The sequence below is a fragment of the Phymastichus coffea genome, unplaced genomic scaffold, assembly GCF_024137745.1.
Source record: "Phymastichus coffea isolate CEN01 unplaced genomic scaffold, Cenicafe_Pcof_1.1 PCOF00117, whole genome shotgun sequence".
NCBI lineage: Eukaryota > Metazoa > Arthropoda > Insecta > Hymenoptera > Eulophidae > Phymastichus > Phymastichus coffea.
The window spans coordinates 719,458-739,358 of NW_026706928.1; the positions used below are offsets into that span (position 1 = coordinate 719,458).

Genomic DNA, 19,901 nt, shown 5'->3' on the forward strand with positions numbered 1-19,901 from the left:
AGTCGCGCGCTCAGCCTGCCGTATTAGCCGTTGAAAGTAAACATAATAATAAGTCCATGGCGCGGCAAACGAAGCGAATAGCAAAAGAAATTTCGATGAGTCACATTCGTGGCGCATATTTGGCAAAGTCAAGGCTGCGACCTCGGTGGGGAGAGAGCAACACACACAATTCGCCTGGATTCTTCGTCGTCGAAGTCAAGGCGCTCTCTCTCTCTCTCTCTCTCTTGCGCGCGCGCGCGCACTCAAGCTTATCAAATCGACGTGCGGAGAGCTTATCACGTGTTGCTTCCGCGCGAGATGTGCAGAAAGCGCGCGATACAGTTAGTCGGCCTTGTCTCTCTCTTTCTCTCTCTCTCTCGGGCGAGTGAAGGAGTGTGTGTGGGGAGGGGGGAAGAGCAGGTCGAGCGCGAAACTTGAATAAAACCGACTGTCTTGGCCTTGGCTGATGAGCGAAAGGAATTAAAGTACACTACGAGATTTAATTTTCTTTTATTTACTTTTTTTCTCTTGTTTTTTACGCTGCCCGATTAAATGGATTTTCGATTTGGCTGCAGGTAGTAGCCGCGATTCTCGTTGCCGTGCGACGTGATCCGTTGGGCGTGCCGAGGCCAAAGGGATCCGATCGCCTTGCCGAAAAGTTCAGAGGCAACGCCAACAGGTTGTCGCGCGCGCGATGTCGCTCTCTGCTCGCTTCTTTGCTCTCCTCGCGCCGCGGCCGTTGTGCTCGGTCAACGCCGAGAAATCGCTGGTCCGCTCGATCGGGAAATTGCAGCCGCGGTTTCTCGAGGTATTTCGCACGATTAATTCTGCCGATTAATCGTGCACCTATAGGTCATTGCGCCGCAACCACAGGACAGTGCTGTTTCCTAGAATCTTGTCAACAAGAGAGGAACAGTGAAGTAGACGTGCTGTCTACGGAGATTCCCGTTCGTGGACGAAAATCCGTGTGCCTCGTATCGAACTCGAGGCACTTCCAAGATGGTTTTCTTTCGATCAGCTCGTAAATTACGCTTTTCAATGTCAATCGATTTAGCGTTTGGATGCAAATGTCAAGTTTTTGAAATTGAAGATTCGGAGAATTCGTTGAGAAATAAAGCAACAGGAGCGATATCAACAGAAATATATTTTTCAATAAAATAATAATTGTTGAAGATAAACGTGTTTCTTCTAAGCGAATATTCGTGAGTTTTCGTGACACGTGCGTTTCATTTTCAGCTCCGTGACAGATTTAACAAGTGCCGCAGAACCGCGGGCAATTTCGCGTCTTGAACAAATACATGAAAATTTAGAAGGCGAAATAAAGTAATATTGGAACATGTCAAAGTGAATGTAGTGTGTTTTGACTTAATGCAAATGGATTTCGAACACCAAGAGTACTCACTTTGTCAGAAACTAATCAAAATGTCATATTCCCTGTAATCCTCCGATAGTCTTCGAAAGTGGAATTTGGGTTACATGTCAAGATTCCGTCCATTGTCGAAGCGTCATACGTTTCCGAAACCACTACGTCCTTTTTTCACGTTCGAGCATTGCTGCTTTTTAACCCAAAAACGAGCACGAATTACGCACAATGAGGTTGCTCTCTGCGGTTGTAAATCCAGAATCCCAGTGGATATAGTCGCCCCGCGGCGCCTCTCCCATTCCAGACATTCATTTTCCTCGCGACACTTCGCCTAAATTTCAGCGAGGGCAGAAACAGCACAATGCCACGCGACGTCGTTACGGCCTTGCATCGACACAATGCCGCGCGCGTGCTCCGCGCTCGGCATTCCAAGGTACTGGACAGTTAGCATTACACCCCCCCCCCCCCCCCCAGGACGCACGCACTGCCAGCTCCCTGGTCGCGCAGTTCTCTGCTGTAGTAGCGAGTGGCCAAGTCGCTCGTCATCTCGATTACAATTTACCGCGGTCGGATTCGCCAAAGTGCGCAGCATTTTGACGACAAGGCGACGGGTCACTGCCGTCCTCTGGAGCCGATGCGCGCGTGCACCACGACGACCGTCGTACACTCCGCGCTCGTTAAGCGCGTATCGCGGAAATTTTCGCGTCACGACAATTGCACGGAAGGCTGCTGTCGCCGCCGCCGTCAGGCACATGCTCAGCGAGGTTCTCGTGTCGCTCGCGAATTGCAGCTCGAATCGTCAGCTGTCGTAGAAAAGCAACGGCATTGTCGAGTCTCGTCGAGTCGAAACGTAGCGAGCGACTGTCGCAATCGAAGGCACGCAGCGCGAACGAAAATTCGAACACGCGGTTGGGGCGACGGGCGGGAGGGAGAGAAAAGTGAACGGCACAGAGGCAGGCGCGTCGTAGCTGAATGCGCGAACGTAACGACATCCTGTTAAGTCAGCTGACTGTGGAGCACGTGAATTGCTTTTTCCACGGCCCCACCGTGTTTCGTCTCTCCGGTGCGCCCCGCCAGCGACGCTTCTGCGCACAAGCCTTTCCGAGTGACAGGTCGTTTCCCGAAGAGCCGAAATCCCTTCTGAAAAAGATCTCCGGCAAACGCCAACGAAGCCCACTTGGAAGAGGGAGAGAGAGAGAGCGGAGCGAGCCGAGGGCATCCCGAGATTCTTTCGCCCCTCTTTCGGGCGTAATGTCCGTAGCGCGAAGGGTTCGGGCGAGATTCGGTACGGGACATGTGCGTATGTGTGTGGGTATGTGCAGCGGCAACGGAGCGGTGGCGGGGTCGTCGGCACGCGTGCGCCGAGGCCAATGACCTCCGCCCCGCACATGCGCCGCGCACCTCTTTGGTTTTCTCGCTCTCCCTCGTGCGCGCATCTGTCTCTTTTCGTCCTGCTTTCTTTCCTACTGTCATTGAGAAAAGCTGGTTTTTTTTTTTTTTTTTTTTTTTTCTTCTTTCTTTCGGAGGACGTGCGCTTATCGGAGCGGAGGGTCCGGGCGAGCGTTCAACGGGCGAGAGTCAGCTGATCGCCTTCCCAAGCGGAGTCAAGGCTATTAATACGCGACTCCGAGCGACGGCAACTCGTGAGCCACTACTATTACGCCAAAAACACGTATGCTACTTCGCTATGTTTAGGTGGCTATTGTTGGACTTCTCTCTGTCTCTCTATCTGTCTTTTGACGTTTGTTGCGATGACTTTCTGTTTTTTTGCTCGCGAGAAATAACAAAAGCACGCGAACGTCGCTGGATTCGGGGGAAAAGGCGAACTTTTGGTTTAGATCATCGAACTATTTGATTTCTAGTCATTTGTCGCACAGTGAAAGCCTGCACATTGTATCGAGACTTAAACTTTTCTTTGTTCAAGGAAAAGATAAAAAAGGAATTTTTCAGTTGAAAACCGAATTTCGGATTTTGAGAAGTAGAAGAAGTAAAAATGTCGGAGCTACAACTTTTTAATTTCCTTATTCAACATCGATTTTCAAATCTAAATATAGGCATTCGCAACTGAAACTTGGTAGTAAAGTTCGTCCTTGAAAAGTGAGAATGAGAAATTCGCTTCTCGAATTGAGAAAGATGTGCCGCGTTCATGAGATTCCCCAAAAATAAATAAATAACCAACGTTGAAAAAAATAAGCGAATAAAAAAAAGCGAAACAAGCGAGTGAAAAAGAAAGTTTATCCAGCGCCCAAAGCTTGGCATCGCGTCGCTATGTGCACGGTCGTTCGCTGCGGTACGAATGAGAGTCGAGGCCGCGACATCGAGAAAGAAAGAGAGAGAGAGAGAAGGGGCCTTGAGAGAGGCGTGCTTTGCTTGCAACGCGTGGGTGGCATAGTGGATATTAAAAATAGTGGATCTTAAAACGCGCATTGAGGCCGCGCGTTGTGGAAACTCAGCTGTGGCCTGCGTACGTGGCTTCTTAATTTTCCTCGCGGAAACGTTCCCCGTCCCCCGTCGATGCTTCGTATTCGATTGATCATCGAATGAACGCTGCTCAAACGTCACCAAGTTTGTCAATTAGTCAGCGAGTGTTCGTTTGCTAATAGCTGCCATTTCAAATGTTCGATCCAGCGGCCCAAAGGGTTCGTCTCTTCGAAAAGCGTGCTTTTAATGAGTTTCGCGTGCGAATGGGATAATTTTACATAAAATAGGGGGATTCGTGCTCGGAACGATTTGCGTGAAATCTACGCAACTTTCGGAGCTGACGGCACGCTACAACTAATTTGCGTATGTACAGTTGCGGACCAATTACAGATAGCAATGATAACGAAATGATAACGTCGATCGCCTTCTCGTGACGAAGCCAACCCTCGACGACTACACTCCGGTAAGGTTCACGAGTGTCGCGAGCGTCATCGAGAAGGTCGAGCCTCCAGCGGGCGAACGGGCGCAGCAGCGAGCTCGCCACCGCGATCGCTCGTGAAAACTCGAGCCGAGAATCGAGAGCGCGCGCCGGCTAAATAATGCATTAGAAGCCTCGACTCGGCGCGCGGCGGTAGCTCAGAAAAGAAGAAAAGTTCAGCCGAGCAGCCGTTTCATTTATCAAATTGATGTCATTGTCAGAGCCCTACATCCCGCGACTAATCTTCTGCTATCCGCGCGCGCGCTCGTAAAAGCGCTGTTATCAGCCCCCCCCCCCCCTCGCTCAATTTACCAGTACGTTTCTATTCTTTCAATTGTCCTCGTCGTCGTGGTCGTCGTCGTCGCGGTCGCCGCCGTCGTCATCGCGAAGTGGGTCACTGCTGCGCATCGGCGCGCGCTCGAGGAAAAGAAGAAGACGAAGAAAAAATACAAGAGAAGCTCGGCAATCTGGACTTTTGCCGCGCGATAAAACAAACTCGCGAGGCGCGGAGGGGATATCTGCAGGCATTTTCACCCGAGGAGCCGCGAGTCTCGCTCGGCTGCAGATCCGAGCAGCCTTCCGTTTCGACTTTCTCTCGACAGGAGCCTATACGTAATGGTTAGTCGGTCGCTCGTTCTCTCTCTCTCTCTCTCTCGTTTGCACACTCGACTACGACTCTTCCGTTCGCTGTGCCACGTGCTTATTCCCAGCGCGCCTCTCCGCCGCGCTCCGTTGTACACGCCACCGCTCTGTTCGGTCGAGCGACGAGTGGGAGGGAAAAATCGGCGCGTGCAAGCGCGCGGCCGCAACAGCTGACTGAGAGAGACTAGTGTCGCGAGGTCGCAGCGACCGAAGCAGACTGCGGAGCGCGCGAGGCAGCCAAGAGAAGAAAGCCGGCCGCGGGGAGGGGATTCATCGATCTGCCGCGTCGGCGCCGACAGCCCTATGCCCTACATGCCAATTCTCGCGCGCGCGCGCGATGTTTTCGGGCCTTCCAGTCGTCGCTGCTTATCCCTTTCCTCCTCCAAAGCACGCGGACTCTCCGCGCACACGTGGAAAGGACAAAAATATGCGGCGCGAGAGGCAACGTCCAATTCTGGGAGGAACGTTCGCGGCCGAGGGCAAAGTCGACGGTGCCGTGCCATTCTTAGCGCACGCGAGAAGCCTCGATCGACTGATTCCACCAAGGCGAGAGGTAAAGCGAGACTCGCTTCGGCCGATTTCAGTCTATGTCTCCATGCGGATCAAAGGATCTCTCGGCAATGCGACGTCTAACAAAGGCGGGGGTGGGCGACAAGGAGACGAGGAGGCCTTGGGTCCGTCGCCTTTGATGGTCGCCATGGCAACAGCTCTCGCCGCGGCTTTTCCTCATCGCGAGCCCTTTTTGCCCTCCGAGCGAGCCGGCTGACGAGAAATTTACTCAATGTTCTTGAATTAATGAGGGAAACGGAAGGGCCGAGTTGAAGGCCCACTCTGATCCGATACGCGGCTTTCGCGCGAAACAGGCGAGTGACGAACAGATGGGTAACGATTTACAACTAAACGTTCTTTATGTCAGTAAATCTTAGTGTCCACAATAATTTCAAACGCTTTCACAGATTGTATACATAAAGTGTACAACATTGTAATACGAATTCGAATAAAAGTACGAACTTGTTATAACAGTTGAGTCGAAATGTTCATATGATACACCAATTACGAAAATGATTGAATATTTATATCAACAAAATATTCACAAATAACCAGACGAATAATTATTTGAAACAACTTTGAACGAATGAAAAAACCACCGTTTGGTAAATAAATCGAAAAAAAGACTTATTGTCTGTCCATAAAAAATTAAACCTAGGCATTCGCATTTTCATAAATAGAAATGAAATAAAATTGTTGTCATTCAATTAACCAATTAAGTGATTTTCTGGTTTCGGTCGTAAGGCTGTTTGAACCATCAAATGATTTTATAAAGAAAATTCTTCGTGTCCGATAATGCATCTACGATCATTGAGCTGGCACTTTCAATCGTACGTAGTTTCTTCTTAATATTATCTAATATTACGTATAAATCATCGATCGATTTTACTATATCTGTACCGATAATAACGAACATTACAATAATGAATATTAAGTTTAAGAAAAGAGAAAATTGCTGACGTTGATTGAATATACTGAAAATTGTCGACAATCATTCACAAATTACAATCTTAAATATACAAACGAGAAAATTTATTTGCCACTATGATTTTTCAGTAATGCTTTGTTGAAAATTGCGTGTTGTAAGTACACCTGCATAAGGTGTGTTTAAGAAATCGTAATTAGCGAGGAAATTTAGAGAATTTTCAGTGTAAACGGTGCGATATCGCTGATTCTGACGGCTATCGATGTCGTCGATCGCGATTACGGCCGCAAATCGTGCGATATTTGAGCGATTGACGCCTTTAACGCGGCGCGAAGGATTGGCGAATATAAGGCCCTCGGCACCGAGACGGAAGGTGAACTTCCGTCAATGCGCGTGCCACTTGGGGCGTCGCGATCGAGTGCTGCTGCTCGCTGAAAGGTTGACTACCGCTCGTGCACTTTCGATGCCTCGCGTAGCGCGAGGCCGCTTAGCCGCTCGATATCGACTTCGACGACCGGCCCGAACGAGCCAAAGAAACGGCGCGACGATCCCACGAAGCAACGCTGGCAGTAGGTTAGCCAAGAGCCTCTTCTCGAGCGCAGGGGGAGGGGGACGCATTTCCCGCTGCCTGCGAGTCAACGGCGACCGAGCGCTGCTATAAAAAGTAACGTTACGAAACGGTAATTCTGCCCGAGACACAGAAAAGGTTCTCCCGCGTGCGGGCGCGCGCGTGTGTGTGCGCGCGGAACGTCGGTGCGCGATTCTTTATCATCTCTCTCCCTCTCTCCCTCTCTCCCCGGTTATGCCGCTCGCTGCTTCGGCCGAGAGAGTAAACGCAGCGCGGCGTGACGTCGCTCTCTGCATTTCTGCCCCATTGTTACGATTACGTAATACTGGGCTATATTTTATTGGCTTCGCCGCGATTGGCATCTCGCCGTTTCTTGTTTGCGCGCTGCAATTACGTGGCTTACTAGAGTCCCGTTCTCGTGTGGAAAGAAAAAAAATATTCTAGTTCGAAATGTTTTTTTGTTCAATCAACATTAAAATGAGCGTGTCGCAGAAATACGAATTGAATTTTCGATGAAACTGGAAATACGGCATATGTACGACACGTTTGTGTATATCTTGGAGCTGGTTTTAAGGAGAATTTCAACTATTTCAGAAAGGAATCGTTGCAAGCAAAAAACACAAAATAAAAGAAAACAAAGAGCGAGGGTACTTTAGATACTCGCCTTAAAACTGTTATAATACGGAAATAGTTTCCTTGCGATCTACCCGATCCTTTTGAACATTACGCAGAATTTCAACGAGTTCGAGAAAATCGAAGGATCGATTGCTATGGCAAATCGACCGAACACACTCCTTTCGCCGCGAAATTGCCGTGGTGTGTACGCGCGAGGCAGCTCTCGCGCCATGCGCGCACTTTCCCATTCAGCAATCGACAAGGAATCCCTTCCTCTCTCTCTCTCTCTCTCTCTCTCTCTCTCTCTCTCTCTCTCTCTCTCTCTCTCTCTCTCTCTCTCTCTCTCTCTCTCTCTCTCTCGCCGTGCGCACCTTTACCGTCGCCGCCGCCAGTCTATAAATATCAACGCGCGCGAGCCGCGCTCGCGAGTGAATGAGTCGCTCGCTGGCGCCTGATTGACAACACGTACCGCAGACTTGGGCAAGGTCGGGCCGCCTTTTTCTCTCACCAGCGAGACATACTCGACACCTGCTGGTCGTCATTGCGGGATTCTCGTCTGCGTCTGCTGTCGAGCGACGAGCGCGAGGCTGGGGCAGAGCGTCAAAAAACGGAGGACTCGGACGGCGCTCAGCTGGTCGGGAGCGCGCGCGTGCACTCTGCGACCGGCTCCTCCAGCGGCAGCGCGACATTCGTCGGCCCCCTTCGTAGCGCGCGCGTCTCGCGTTCGACCCAGATTTCGGGGAAAACTGGGGCGTCCCTGCCGTTCCCCGCCTGCGCCCTCGAATCGGCCGCCGCCGGCACGCGACGCGTCTTCCTGGTGAATCGCTCCGACGCTCGTGGAAGGTCCCGATCGGGAACTAGTCGCGACGTCGAAGGCACAGCTGATCTTTTCGGCGAGCACGCTCCGACGCGAGTAGCCGGCAGTCAGCTGACGCGCGCACTCATCGCGCGCTCGATTCCACCGCGTAATGGATTTACACGGGGCCAGCCCGCTGCTTTTCGTTTCGTTGAAGCGAGAGACCGCTTGACCCGCTTTCGCCTGCGGATCGACTTTTTTTTCTTCGATCTGCGAGCTTTGCGTTCCCGCTGTGCTACGTAGCGTTTTTGTAAGAGAGAGAAAGAGAACGGTGTAGTACAGTCGGAGCGGTGATCGTCATCTGAATTGCCATCCGCGTTTCCATTCGAGACGACGCCCGAAATTGTCGAGCGCTCCGTGGCCTCTCTCTCGGTTTCCGTTCGCTGGAACGCACTGTTGGCGCGTTCCAACGGACGACGTGCCATCGCGACAAGCGGCCAGCTGTCGGCCAATTATCCCATCAACGCGAGAAAACGAAGCCTTCCGCGTGTCCATTGCACGCGTTTTTTTCGTGGCGCTCCCCCCGTCCGGTGGACGAAGAGGGAGCCTCTTTTCGAATTAATGCGAATCCGCGCGTGCCATTGCCGCTGCCACACCCTTATTTCTCTCTCTCTCTCTCTCTCTCTGTACATCATTTGCAGCGATCGATATTTTTACACGCTGCAGCGAAACTTGGCCAACGCCCTGTGGCGCGCCAAGTCCAAGATCGTGAAGCGAAGTGGAGTGCGTGGGTGCGCGCGCGAGACACGCGTGTCTCCGTGAAACAAACGTTAAGGCGTGTTCGACGACCAGAGTAATTATTTCCTGATTGCGTTGCTTTTCCTTCAGAGTCGCCGGGCGTTGGTTTTCAGCGTGGGATAAGCGCTTTCACGTACTGAGAATTTGGTCTTCTTGCTCGGTTATTCTTGCGCGCGCACCAGATAATTTTGTCGATACGATGAGGTTGGTTTCGACGCATCGAATATTCTTCGGCAAGAGAATGATAAAAATGATAAAAATGCCAGTTACATTAAGTCGACGTGCTCTCCATCTAGGCATGACTAATGTATATATATTTTTTTGTGTTTTTGTTTAATTTCAGTCATTTCGAATCACTCTAGCGATTTCGAGGCATTTAAAGGTGCACTTGTGTTTTTTGTGGACGACTTTTTCGAAAGATACGATGAAATCATTCCAAATTTTCACGCAAGTTGCCGACGATCTTTTGAGCACATAAAGTTATCAGCGCAGCAGGTGTACGTGCGTGTGCTCGAAGGTCGCGATAGCCTCGCAAAGCGAATTTTCCCCGTCAAACAAAATAAATCGATACTCCTTTCTCCGAAACGCAAGTTTGAGAGAAAGAACGCTTCGTTTAAAAAAGCGGAGAGAGAGAGAGAGAGAGAGAGAGAGAGAGAGAGAGAGAGAGAGAGAGAGAGAGAGAGAGAGACGACAACCGCGACGACGACGCAAGGTCAGGCGGTGGCCTCCAACTTCCGGTATACTGGTCGTTCGTGTATGTCGGCGTAAGTGTGTGCGCGAGCCGTGCGCCAAGTCGTAAACGTGCGCGCTTCGCGTTTATAACTCCCCCACCATCGCGCGCCGACACAATCTGCACGAGCACACGTCCTTTGCGCGATACTCGCTGTGTATATCAAACGAAACGATGTTGGTTTTTTGTTATTTCGTTTTTTTCAAATTTATTTAATTTTTTGCGTTATTTTATTTTTATACTTGGGTTGCGATATTGAAAAATTGGTGGTTTGTGGATTTCACTTTCTACTGAATGATTTAGGGATCGCGAAAGAAACACGAAGTACCTTGAAATTTTTCACAAGAGTAGCCGAGAAGGGAAAGGGTTCGGGAATAAACGGTGAAAATAAAAAAGGAATTTCTCGAATTCGCTTCATTGTCAATAAGCGATAAGCCGATGAATAAGAAACGTCGTCCTCGAACGAAGCATTCAGTTTCTTTCATTCGAGACTTTGGAGTGTCATCGATCACGGTGGATTAACCGATCTCGAGCAACTCGTCGGCCAATCGCGCTTTTCGCAAACGCGCGAACTTGACGCTCGAGGTGCGCACGAAAATCAACGTCGCAACGGGAGCGACGCGCGGACGCACGAGAAAAAAAAAACAGCTGGGGCACGCGCGTGCCGTAGCAGTCGGACGTCCCGCGGGGCCAACATAAGCGCTCGTCGTCGGCGCGCAACGACGGCCTCCGCTAACGGGTTTCGCGAGGCGATCGAGCTTTATCTCGCTAAGAAAGAAGAAGAAAACAAAGCGCGAGTTTCTCGATTACGCGAGGACAGCTTGCGCGAATCGAAAATAGAAGGCGACGATTGATTATATCGTCGGCGGACCACGCTCGCCTTATCTGGGATTCTCGAGCGCGCTGATAATGAGACGCAAGCACGCGTAGAGGAAACTTTTCCCACGAATATCGGGAGAAGAAAATGAAGAAAAACAAGAAAGAGAAAATCGCGTGTTTTCTTTTTCTCTCCTTCGCTCCTCGAATATTCTTTTAGCGACGTTCGAACAAAAAAGAGATAAGGTGGAAAGAAGAAAAAGAGAAAAAGAGGTCGACTCTTATCCGCAGTGTCAACAGTTCCGGGTCAAAAACTGCTCGCGACCTTTTTTTCCCTTTCCTTTCCTCGGATGCGGAAAATAGGCCGTGCCACAGGTTCGAATGAGAGCGCACGAGTACTCGGCAAACAAACGACGTCGTCGCCGCAGTCTGCGCATGTGAACGAACGATAAGGAAAAAAAGCGTACAAAGAGCGCGCTATTCGAGAGATCGCTCGATCGATGGGCATCGCTCGGCGGGCGTCGACACCTTTTCCTTTTCTCCCTTGGATTTTTTTTCCTTTCTGTGTTTTGTTCCGTTGGTGGCCAGTGACGATTCCGTGCGAACGGTCGCGCGGCAGAAACTAGGTCGCGGCTGTGCTTCCAAGCCGAGAGGGAAAAGAAGGGCGCGCGAGAGCATTGCGCTCGAAAGGGTCTTTTTCTCTCTTTCTCTCACTCTCTCTCTTTTCGATCCGGTACTAATTATATCCCGCGCGAGCGCGCGTCGACAACGATTGTTTTCAATGTCGATGTCGCGGCGCTAGGCTAGTTATCATGGAGAAATATCGCCCGAATCGATCCACATCGTCGGGAGAACGCTGCTTGCCGAAGAATGGGTCTTCGAAATCAAAGTCGACGAAGCTCGAGCAACGGCAGCTGACGGCAATGTCGTGGGTGGCGCGCGGTCGAAGCCGCGAAGGAATGCGGGTATCTGGTCGGCGAGGCGCGTCGCCGGCCGGCCGGCCAGCAGGGAGAAGAGGGAAAGTGCGATGCACCCGCCGTCGGCGAGTTCCTTGCCCCAAAAATCCTTCTCCTCGCGCGCGCCCCCTACTCCGCTCCCGAGGGTGAGCGCCGGCCGGCTCTGGCTCGCGCCTGTCTCGCCCGCCGAGGCGCGAGGCGAGCCGCGAGCAACGCCGCGAGTCTCCGGAGCAGAGCCGCGGCTCGTCGATCGCGATCGAGCGCGCGCGCAACCGATCGATTGGCCATGCGCACCGCGTGCAGCGGGAGCGCGCGGGCACTCGCGGAGGCACGCGTGTAGGCGCCGTCCGCACGCGCTGCTTTTCCCGCCAAAGATCGCGGAGAGTGGGGGGTGGACGGCGCAGCGGCGGCGCGGGAGGAGGAGGAGGAGAGTGGCCGGCGCGCGCGCCGTCGTCATGGCGACCGAGGCCGGTGGGCGGGCCAGGCCGGGCGGAGCCTCGGCACCCGCGGCCATCGTTGCCGGGGAATCTCGTCTCCGAGAGGCGTCGACATCTGACGGCGCTCGCGGTCAACTAGCGCGTCCGCTCGATATATCCGCTGCCGGTGAAAGTTTGACCTTGTCGCGCGTTCCGATCCGGCGAGGATCGACGCGGCAAATGCGGCGAGACCGGTGCCGCTCGCCCCAAAGCGGCAGCGCGCCGGCAGATCGCTCGAGTGACTTGGCTGACCAACGACCCCGTCGCCTGTGTGGTTGCAGGTGCTGGTGGAGTACGACGACGTGGACTGGCAGCGACGCGAGTGGCTGTCGCCGCACCGAGACACGGTGTTCTCGTTCTTCCTGGTGGAGAAGGGCCTGAACTGGTCGGAGCGGGCCGACCCGAAGCACGCGAGCCTGCTGGCCGTCGAGCAGCACGGCGGCGCCAACAACAACCACCCGCACCCGCTGCGCGTCAACGGCAAGCCGTCGCGCGGCGGCCAGAGCGGCGCCGCCGGCTCCGCCGTGCCTTGGCCCGCGATCGTAAGTGAGCCCGCCGCACGGCGCTCTAGGTCCCCGCGGCTCTCACGCTCTCTTCTATTCCGCAGGCCTTCTTCCCGCTGGTGGCGCGCGCCGAGCTCCCCGACGACTCCACGCCCGTCGAGTTCATGCAGGACCGCAAGCTCGAGTTCATCGACTACGCCAGCCTCAAGCCCTTCACTGTGAGTACCCCGCAACTCTGGCCAACTCGGCTAATCCGAGCCGCGCGCGCAAGGTCACGCCGGAGAAACCTACTTCGTTATCAAGTTTGCCTACACGCGCTCCGTCTCTCTCTCTCTCTCTCTCTCTCTCTCTCTCTCTCTCTCCCCTCTTTCTACTCAACAAAGTTACAGACGGAGTTTCGCAGAGAGAAAAGTTGACGTCGAGATATCCACTTTTTTTTTTTAATTGCACGGCGAACCGAAAGCCGATCGATAACGCCCCCCCCCCCCTACTTCCGAGTAATTAAACTACCTTCTGAGAAAATCACTCGCAACTTTTCGATCGTGACGAAAGAATCCGCGAGTTTATCGAATTTCCCGCGTGAAATCGCTCGGCGTTGAAAATACTTTCCTTTTTGTCAAAGTCACCGTGAAGCGCGAAAATAACTTGGGACGCAGAGAGGCACGGCGCGAAAGTTCGCAAACTTCCACTTGTTCTCGTCGATAAACAAGTTGGAGAAAGCTTTTTGTTAGTTATTTTTCTTTCTTCGCTCCGCCGCGAGTTGAAAGTACGGGGGCGAGTGTCGGATCGGCGGCTTTCTTGGCCAACGGCCATCGCTCTCCTCGGCTAACGGAGACGTGAAAAAAAAGAGAGAGAGAGAGAGAGAGAGAGAGAGAGAGAGAGAGAGGATATATGCAATCGCGTTTAGAGAGAGGAACTCGCGCCGCTGTGCATTTATAGTTCAGGGTCAGTAGACTCTCGCTCGAGATTACGAGCGTCGCCTCGCGCGATGATTACTTTTGACGAATGCGCGGCCTCGCGCGAAGCTGTAAATCGCAGAGGCAACGCGCAAGCGAGACAGGTTCCACGGCCTCGAACGCCGCGTTACGCGCGACGGCGAGTTTTAAAGGGCGACGTCTCGATCGCGCGAAGCTTCGGGAAAGCTGCTCGTGCTCCACATTCGCTCGTCGGCACGCGCTCCTCGTCTAATCGTTGCCGTGCGCCGCTCGAATCGCAGCGCTGCGTTCCTTTTGAAAGCGAGGACAATCCAATCTGTCCGCTCGCTCCGGACAAAAGCAACGAGCACGAAAGAAAAATCTCTCCGTGATTTTATCACTGTGTAACGCGCGCGTGTGTGTGTTGGGGGGCAGGAGAGCCTAACCTAACTCAACTCTCGTGAAACATTTCCCCTCGCGCGCGCAAAACTTTACGGCTTATAACTGTGCAAATGAAGTTGGCGCGCTTCTGTGTGTGCGGAGGGTCGGCGCGGCGAAGCTTTCAGGCCAATGCGAACGAGCTTCGGAGCGTGCGCACCTCTCCCGCGTGCAATCGATAAGGGCGGGGTCGCGGCGGCGGCGGCGGCGGCGGCGGCGGCGGCAAGAGCTTCCCTCGCTCTCGCTTTTTAATGACCCCCCTCGGATATACACAAAAGCTCCCGTGACCGATGCTCGCCTTTTTTTCTGTTCGCTTTTGCAGACCGATTGGGAGCTGAGCAAAGGCTCGTCGGCGTGGGCGTCGTCCGTGCGGCAGTGGGCCGAGATGCAGGACGGCCAAAGTATCCTGCTCACCACGCCGAGCGTGCTGGTGGGCTTTCGAGTGGAGGTCTACCGTGCCGAGGGCACGACACAGTGGTACACGGCGGTCATCGTCGGCTACAACGAGGCTACCAAGGTGATTGTCGATGTGACCGAGTCTCTCATCTCGAACGATCCCCGCGTGGTCGTCGGCGCGACGACGTTGCCGCGACACTGCGGTCCCCTGGCAGCTGCTTACCCCGCGAGTCCCTCGACGCCCTCGCGTCGCAATTACGAAAGCTGACGAAACCGCGGCTCTCTTGGCGTAACCGCTCGACGCAAGCTCCACCGAGCGCTCGACGACGGCGTTGCTCGCTCCGGAAGAGACCTGTCCGACACGAAGCTACAAGCCACTGTCGGACGCTCGCGGGCCCGCGGCGTCTAACTTTCTCTGCTTTCCCGCTTCTCGACCTGACCTTGGCAGATCGCGCGTCCTCCTTGTCGCGATGCTCCTCAAAAACGTCGATCGTTCTGCCTATCTCGTATCCGCGCTCTTCCCGTTATTACGTAATCGCGGCTGTCGCCTCGGGTCGAGGAACGGCCACGCTCGCCGACTTGTGCGTTATCTCGCGAGCGGCGAGTTGCCGCGAGTTGCGTCAGCCGATCACGCGCTTGCTTTCCTCGCTCGCCAATCTCGATGTGCGCTTGGTTTCTCTTGCAGGATCTGACGGTGACGGACGACACGGTCCTCGAGGATCACAACGAGGATCCGTGCCTGGTGCAAATGAGGCTCATCGGCGACGGAGGTAAACACGAGCGTTTTCTTTTTTTCTTTTCTCTCCCTACTGTGATTCTTCGGCGACGGGGAGTAGCGCCTCGAGTGACGATCGTCTTTGTGTTGCGCAGTGGTCGACAGTATCATGAGGGGCGAAAACGTCGGCATGACACCAAGGAGGTCGAGATCCTCGACGGCCCTCAGCCACGCTTTGGTCATGGTAAGTGATCTTAATCTCACTCGAAACTCGAGATCCCCATCCGCCCTAGCGATCGGAACGCCGCGATAGCCGGCTCGGATATTGAATTTGTGTCAGTGTATGCATATCGATTGGGCATCGAGAGCGCGCTTGTCTAGACGCGCTCGCTTTATTCTCGGTTTTCGTCGATTCGGAAGCGAATCCTCTTCGTGCGCCGGCCGCTATTAATCGCGCCGCGTTGATAATTTACCGCGCGCGTCTAGACGCCGAATAATTCTGTCTCTGTTTGTACGTGCGGGGCGGGCGGGCTGGTCGCCGAAATAATTGAATTATCCGGTCTCGCGATGCTCGATTTGCCGCGGCGCCGCGGCGAAGGCTCGCGACGGCCGCGAGGTGCGCGTCGAGCCACGAGCGCGAGGGCCGGGAAAGGGGGATACGCCGATAAATTCCGATTGAAGCGCCATAGCGCGAGCATTCGAGGAAGAGGAAAGCCCGACGATTGACCGGGGTCACGAGACGACGCCATTTCGTATCATGCTCCTTTTGGGATAATCTTTTTCTTCCGCTCTCCGGGCGTCCGATGATTTGTCGCGCGAGCGCGGCCCAGGGGTCGCCTGGGGAAAAGACAGCTCTTCGGAATTTGGTCGTCCCTTGCGCCAGTGATTTAGCGCTCGCTCGCCAAAGTGTTAATTGGATCGGAATAGCGCGAGTTTACGAGCGTCGATCCCCGAAATTGGCTGGCCGAGCGAAAGTCCTCGTCGATATTCAAGCCAGCAAAACGGAAAAAAGAAACAAAACGAAAGGTAAACAGAGAGCAGAGAGAGAGAGAGAGAGAGAGAGAGAGAGAGAGCGAATGAGCGAGTGAGTGGTAAGAGGGGCACGGCATCCGAGAGAGCGCAAGCGGAACCGAAAGGTCGTCGGCTGCGCGTCGGTACCACGGCACAGCGGCGCAGCCAGCAGAAGGGAGCCTGGGGTGTGTCTCGGGTGGTGTACCCCCGACAATCAATACAGCTCCCACTACGCCGCGCCGGGCGAACGACCCTGCTACCACCACCACCACCGGCGCTCGCGGCAGGACTCTCTCTCTCTCTCACTCGATCCATCTCTCTTGTGCGCGCTCGCTGGATGCTGCCGCCGCCGCTGCTACTGGCCTTTCAATTTTCCTTCGTGCTCGTTAGCCGCTGCACGCGGCTGATGCCGGCTGAAGGGCTCGGCCCCGCGTGCACCTGCCTGTCCGTCCGCAGCCAAGGTCGATTACGATCGTCTCTCCGGCTGCACGAGCACCCTTGCGCGATCAGCCAGAGGTCGTTCGCCCCGCGTTGTCTCCGGGCTAAGGGAGCTTCGAGAGCGGAACCCTCGTGCCCACCGGGCGAGCCTTCCGCCTCTCGGATGCTCGCCGCGATGCTCGCCGAACGATAACGAAAGCGCACCTTCGGCTCGCTGGACGCGCGCGCCCGCGCCCGTGATCTTCGGCGATCGCTCGCGAGGCCGCGGCCCCGTCGCCCGCTGCTGCGATTTCGGCGGAGAGCGAGAAAAGCGCAGCGGCTATACCGCGAGAGACGCACAAAGGCGCGCGCGCGCGCGCCCGAGAATCTGGCACGTCTCGCCGCGGAGTCGCTTTGCGCGCGCGGGGAGGCGAGGCGGTACACGCGAAACAGGAGTAGGGATGACTCGCCGGCGAGTTCCGTTTGACGGCGGGTGGCGGCTCGTCGCTGCTCGGCCAGCTCTGCGGGTGCCAGTAGACGGCAGCACTGCGCCTGACGCGCATCATCTCCGTCGTCGTCGTCGTCGTCGTCGCCGCCGTCGCCGCCGTCGTCGTCGTCGTCGTCGTCGTCGTCGTCGTCGTCGTCGTCGTCGCCGCCGCCGCCGTCGCCGTCGTCGTCGTCGTTGTCGTTGTTGTTTCGTGCGAGATTTTTTTTTCACGTTGTCAACGAACAGCCGCTCTCTCTCTCTCTCTTGTGTTGTTGCTCTGAAAAAAAGTGCGCTGAAACTATCCTTCCCTGTCTCCCTTCCTCGATCTTCTCCTTGTGTGCGGGGATATAGTGTGTCGAGGGGAGAGAGAGAACCACGAATCAATCGTGTGCAGCTTTGTGTGTCGAACAAAAAGGGAAAGGAGTGTGCGAGAGAAGAAAACAGTGCGCGAGGAAGAAAAAAAAGATTGTGCGACAACGACGGGATTGTAGTCCTCTCCGACTGCGCGCATCCTCCGACGCCATCGATTTGTGTGTTGCCGAGTAAGGGGACGCTCTCATATATATATACATACATACATACATACATACATACATATCTATATATGTATGTACACGTACACACATATTCTTCCTTCTTCATCTTTACTGTCTGCTCGCTAGCTCGCTTCTTCCTTTTTTTCGCGAGAAAACGAACGAAACGAGGGGGATCTCAATGTCACAGCACTACAGCGCAAAGCGGCGTGAATAAGTGAAGCGAGGCGGCGATGAATTATTCAGAGAGAGAGAGAGAGAGAGAGAGAGAGAGTGAGATGCCTCGCAACGATCGGATGCTTAATTATTGCGGTTTATCCGCGATACATTAACGAGACACCGATGGCGCGGGGGCTTTATCGACGCTCCACGGATCCTCCATTTTGCGGCTCGGACGACCGCGATTCGCCTTCCTCTCCCAGCGTGTTTACAAGCCGCCTCGGCGGAGGAGGCGCGCGCGCGCGCGCGCGCGATGCTATCGGGCCGCGGGAGGAAAAGAACGCATAACTCGCGCGCGCGGATTACACGACGGCAGAACAATGCGCACAGCGAAACGGCACGGAAAGAAATAAAGAAAAAGAGAGAGAAAAAAAAAAAGAAGAAACATGCGCGCGCGAGGCTAAATGAATTCCTCGCTCGCTGCCGAGAGCGAGAGGATCGATCGCGAATTTATAGCCTCGTGCCGTCGCGTCGCGATTCCCTCGGCAAGTCATGCGATCGCTCGCTACCCCCCCCCCCCCCCCCCCTGCCACTACTTTTTTTTCTTTTATCGCTCTTCGAGCAACAATGGATTTTCGAGGTAATAACCGATAGGACGCGGCCCGGCCTGTGAAAGCCCTGCGCCGAAAATTTAAATGCCAACCGCGTACCCCTTTAATGCTTCCGCTTGTGCGAGCAAGCGCCCCCCCCCCCTCCCCGAACCCGTGCGAGTTTACGACTCGGCCGAAGCCGACAATGTCTCCTCTCTCTGTCTCACTCGCTCGATACTCCAATTAAAATCTGCTCGCCTCGTGGAATGTGACAGTTTCAGTTTTGCGGTGCGACGGGACGGCTGTCCCAAAGTTTTGGCCAGTGGTGTGCGTGGATATGGCGTTTGCAGAAGACGCACTTGCAGAGCTCTTGTTGTTTTCTTTTTTTTTTTTTATCGCCCCTTTGTCCTTGGCGAAAGGAGAACAATGCAATTACGAGGCGCGATAACGGCGCAAGAAAGAAAAAGTCGCGTAATTACACTCGCGCGCTTGAGCATAGGTCAGTTGCGCTTCAAACCGAAATCGAAATAATCCAGATCCCCGTTCGGTCCGCCTCCCCTCCCTCGAGGCGTCGTCTTCCCTCTTTCTCGTGGTGGTCGGGCACGGAATGCCGGGCGAAATACCTTGGCCGAGCGCCAGCGGCTCGCGCTGCAAGCTCTCTAACCCCGATTCGCAATAAAACTCGGCGGCGGAGAGTGAGAAAGAGAGAGAGAGAGAGACGACGCCTCGTGCTCTTCCTTTGTCGTTGCCGACGAGGAGCGGCGGTGAGGTCGCGGATCTATGCACACTGATCGTCGTCCTTTTGTTTTGCAGCCGCGCAACGGTCGCAAATCGCGGGGACGACCAGGCAGCGCAGCGCAACTCCAGACGACATTGAGGTCGCACAGCCTGCTTCCACAGCAGCAACAACAGCCACAGCAGCAGCAACAGCAGCAGCAGCTCGAGAAAGGTAACGCAACACTAACCCACACGCGCGTGCCGATGTGTGTTAACGCGCCGGTCGGAAAAGGTCGACGATGCGAGCTGCACAGTCGCGGGCGCCGAGTGGGAGAAGAAGTGTCAGAGAGTAAGAGAGAGAGAGAGAGAGAGAGAGGAGAGAGAGAGAGAGAGAGAGAGAGAGAGAGAGAGAGAGAGAGAGAGAGAGAGAGAGAGAGAGAGAGAGAGAGAGAGAGAGAGAGAGAGAGAGAGAGAGAGAGGAGAGAGAGAGAGAGAGCTCGGGGAATACACGGAGGTCGCTCCGGTTAATGAACCGGCGACTAGCGGATTACACCACCTCGCTCGGGGAGAGCGCCGCGAAAAGTAGCGAACGAAAGCTGGAGCTCACCGTGTAAATCACACTCGCAAGTGCATCCTTTTCGGACGGCCGGAGGGTGGGAGATGGGGGGGGGGGGGGGGGGAAAGAGTGGATAAAATGGCGTTCGAGGAATCGCCGTCGCACGCGAAAACCGGTTGGCAAACAAAAGCCTTTCTCCGCACCGCGCGCGCGTGTCTGTGCAATTTCCCACTCGCCGTAATTTCGCCTCGCGCGAATTACGCGAACTTGAAGCCAACTTCTCGCTGGAGCGCGACTGAATCAGAAGAAAAATGAAATAGCTGCTGAAATTGAGGTTTTACGTGGAGTAACTA

General features: G+C 54.3%; 1 protein-coding gene across 1 annotated transcript in view; it reads left to right on the forward strand.

The window, feature by feature from the left end:
• LOC131670881 (probable JmjC domain-containing histone demethylation protein 2C) overlaps positions 1–19,341 on the forward strand; it is a gene marked incomplete at its 3' end in the record, with an annotated part of 31,463 nt that extends 12,122 nt beyond the window's left edge. The window contains exons 2-7 of the mRNA XM_058946857.1: positions 12,394–12,654; positions 12,720–12,833; positions 14,290–14,484; positions 15,049–15,133; positions 15,234–15,322; positions 19,089–19,341. Of these exons, the coding sequence (XP_058802840.1) occupies positions 12,394–12,654; positions 12,720–12,833; positions 14,290–14,484; positions 15,049–15,133; positions 15,234–15,322; positions 19,089–19,341 (997 nt within the window). The remainder of the gene's footprint in view (positions 1–12,393; positions 12,655–12,719; positions 12,834–14,289; positions 14,485–15,048; positions 15,134–15,233; positions 15,323–19,088) is intronic.
• Positions 19,342–19,901: the final 560 nt, after the last annotated feature.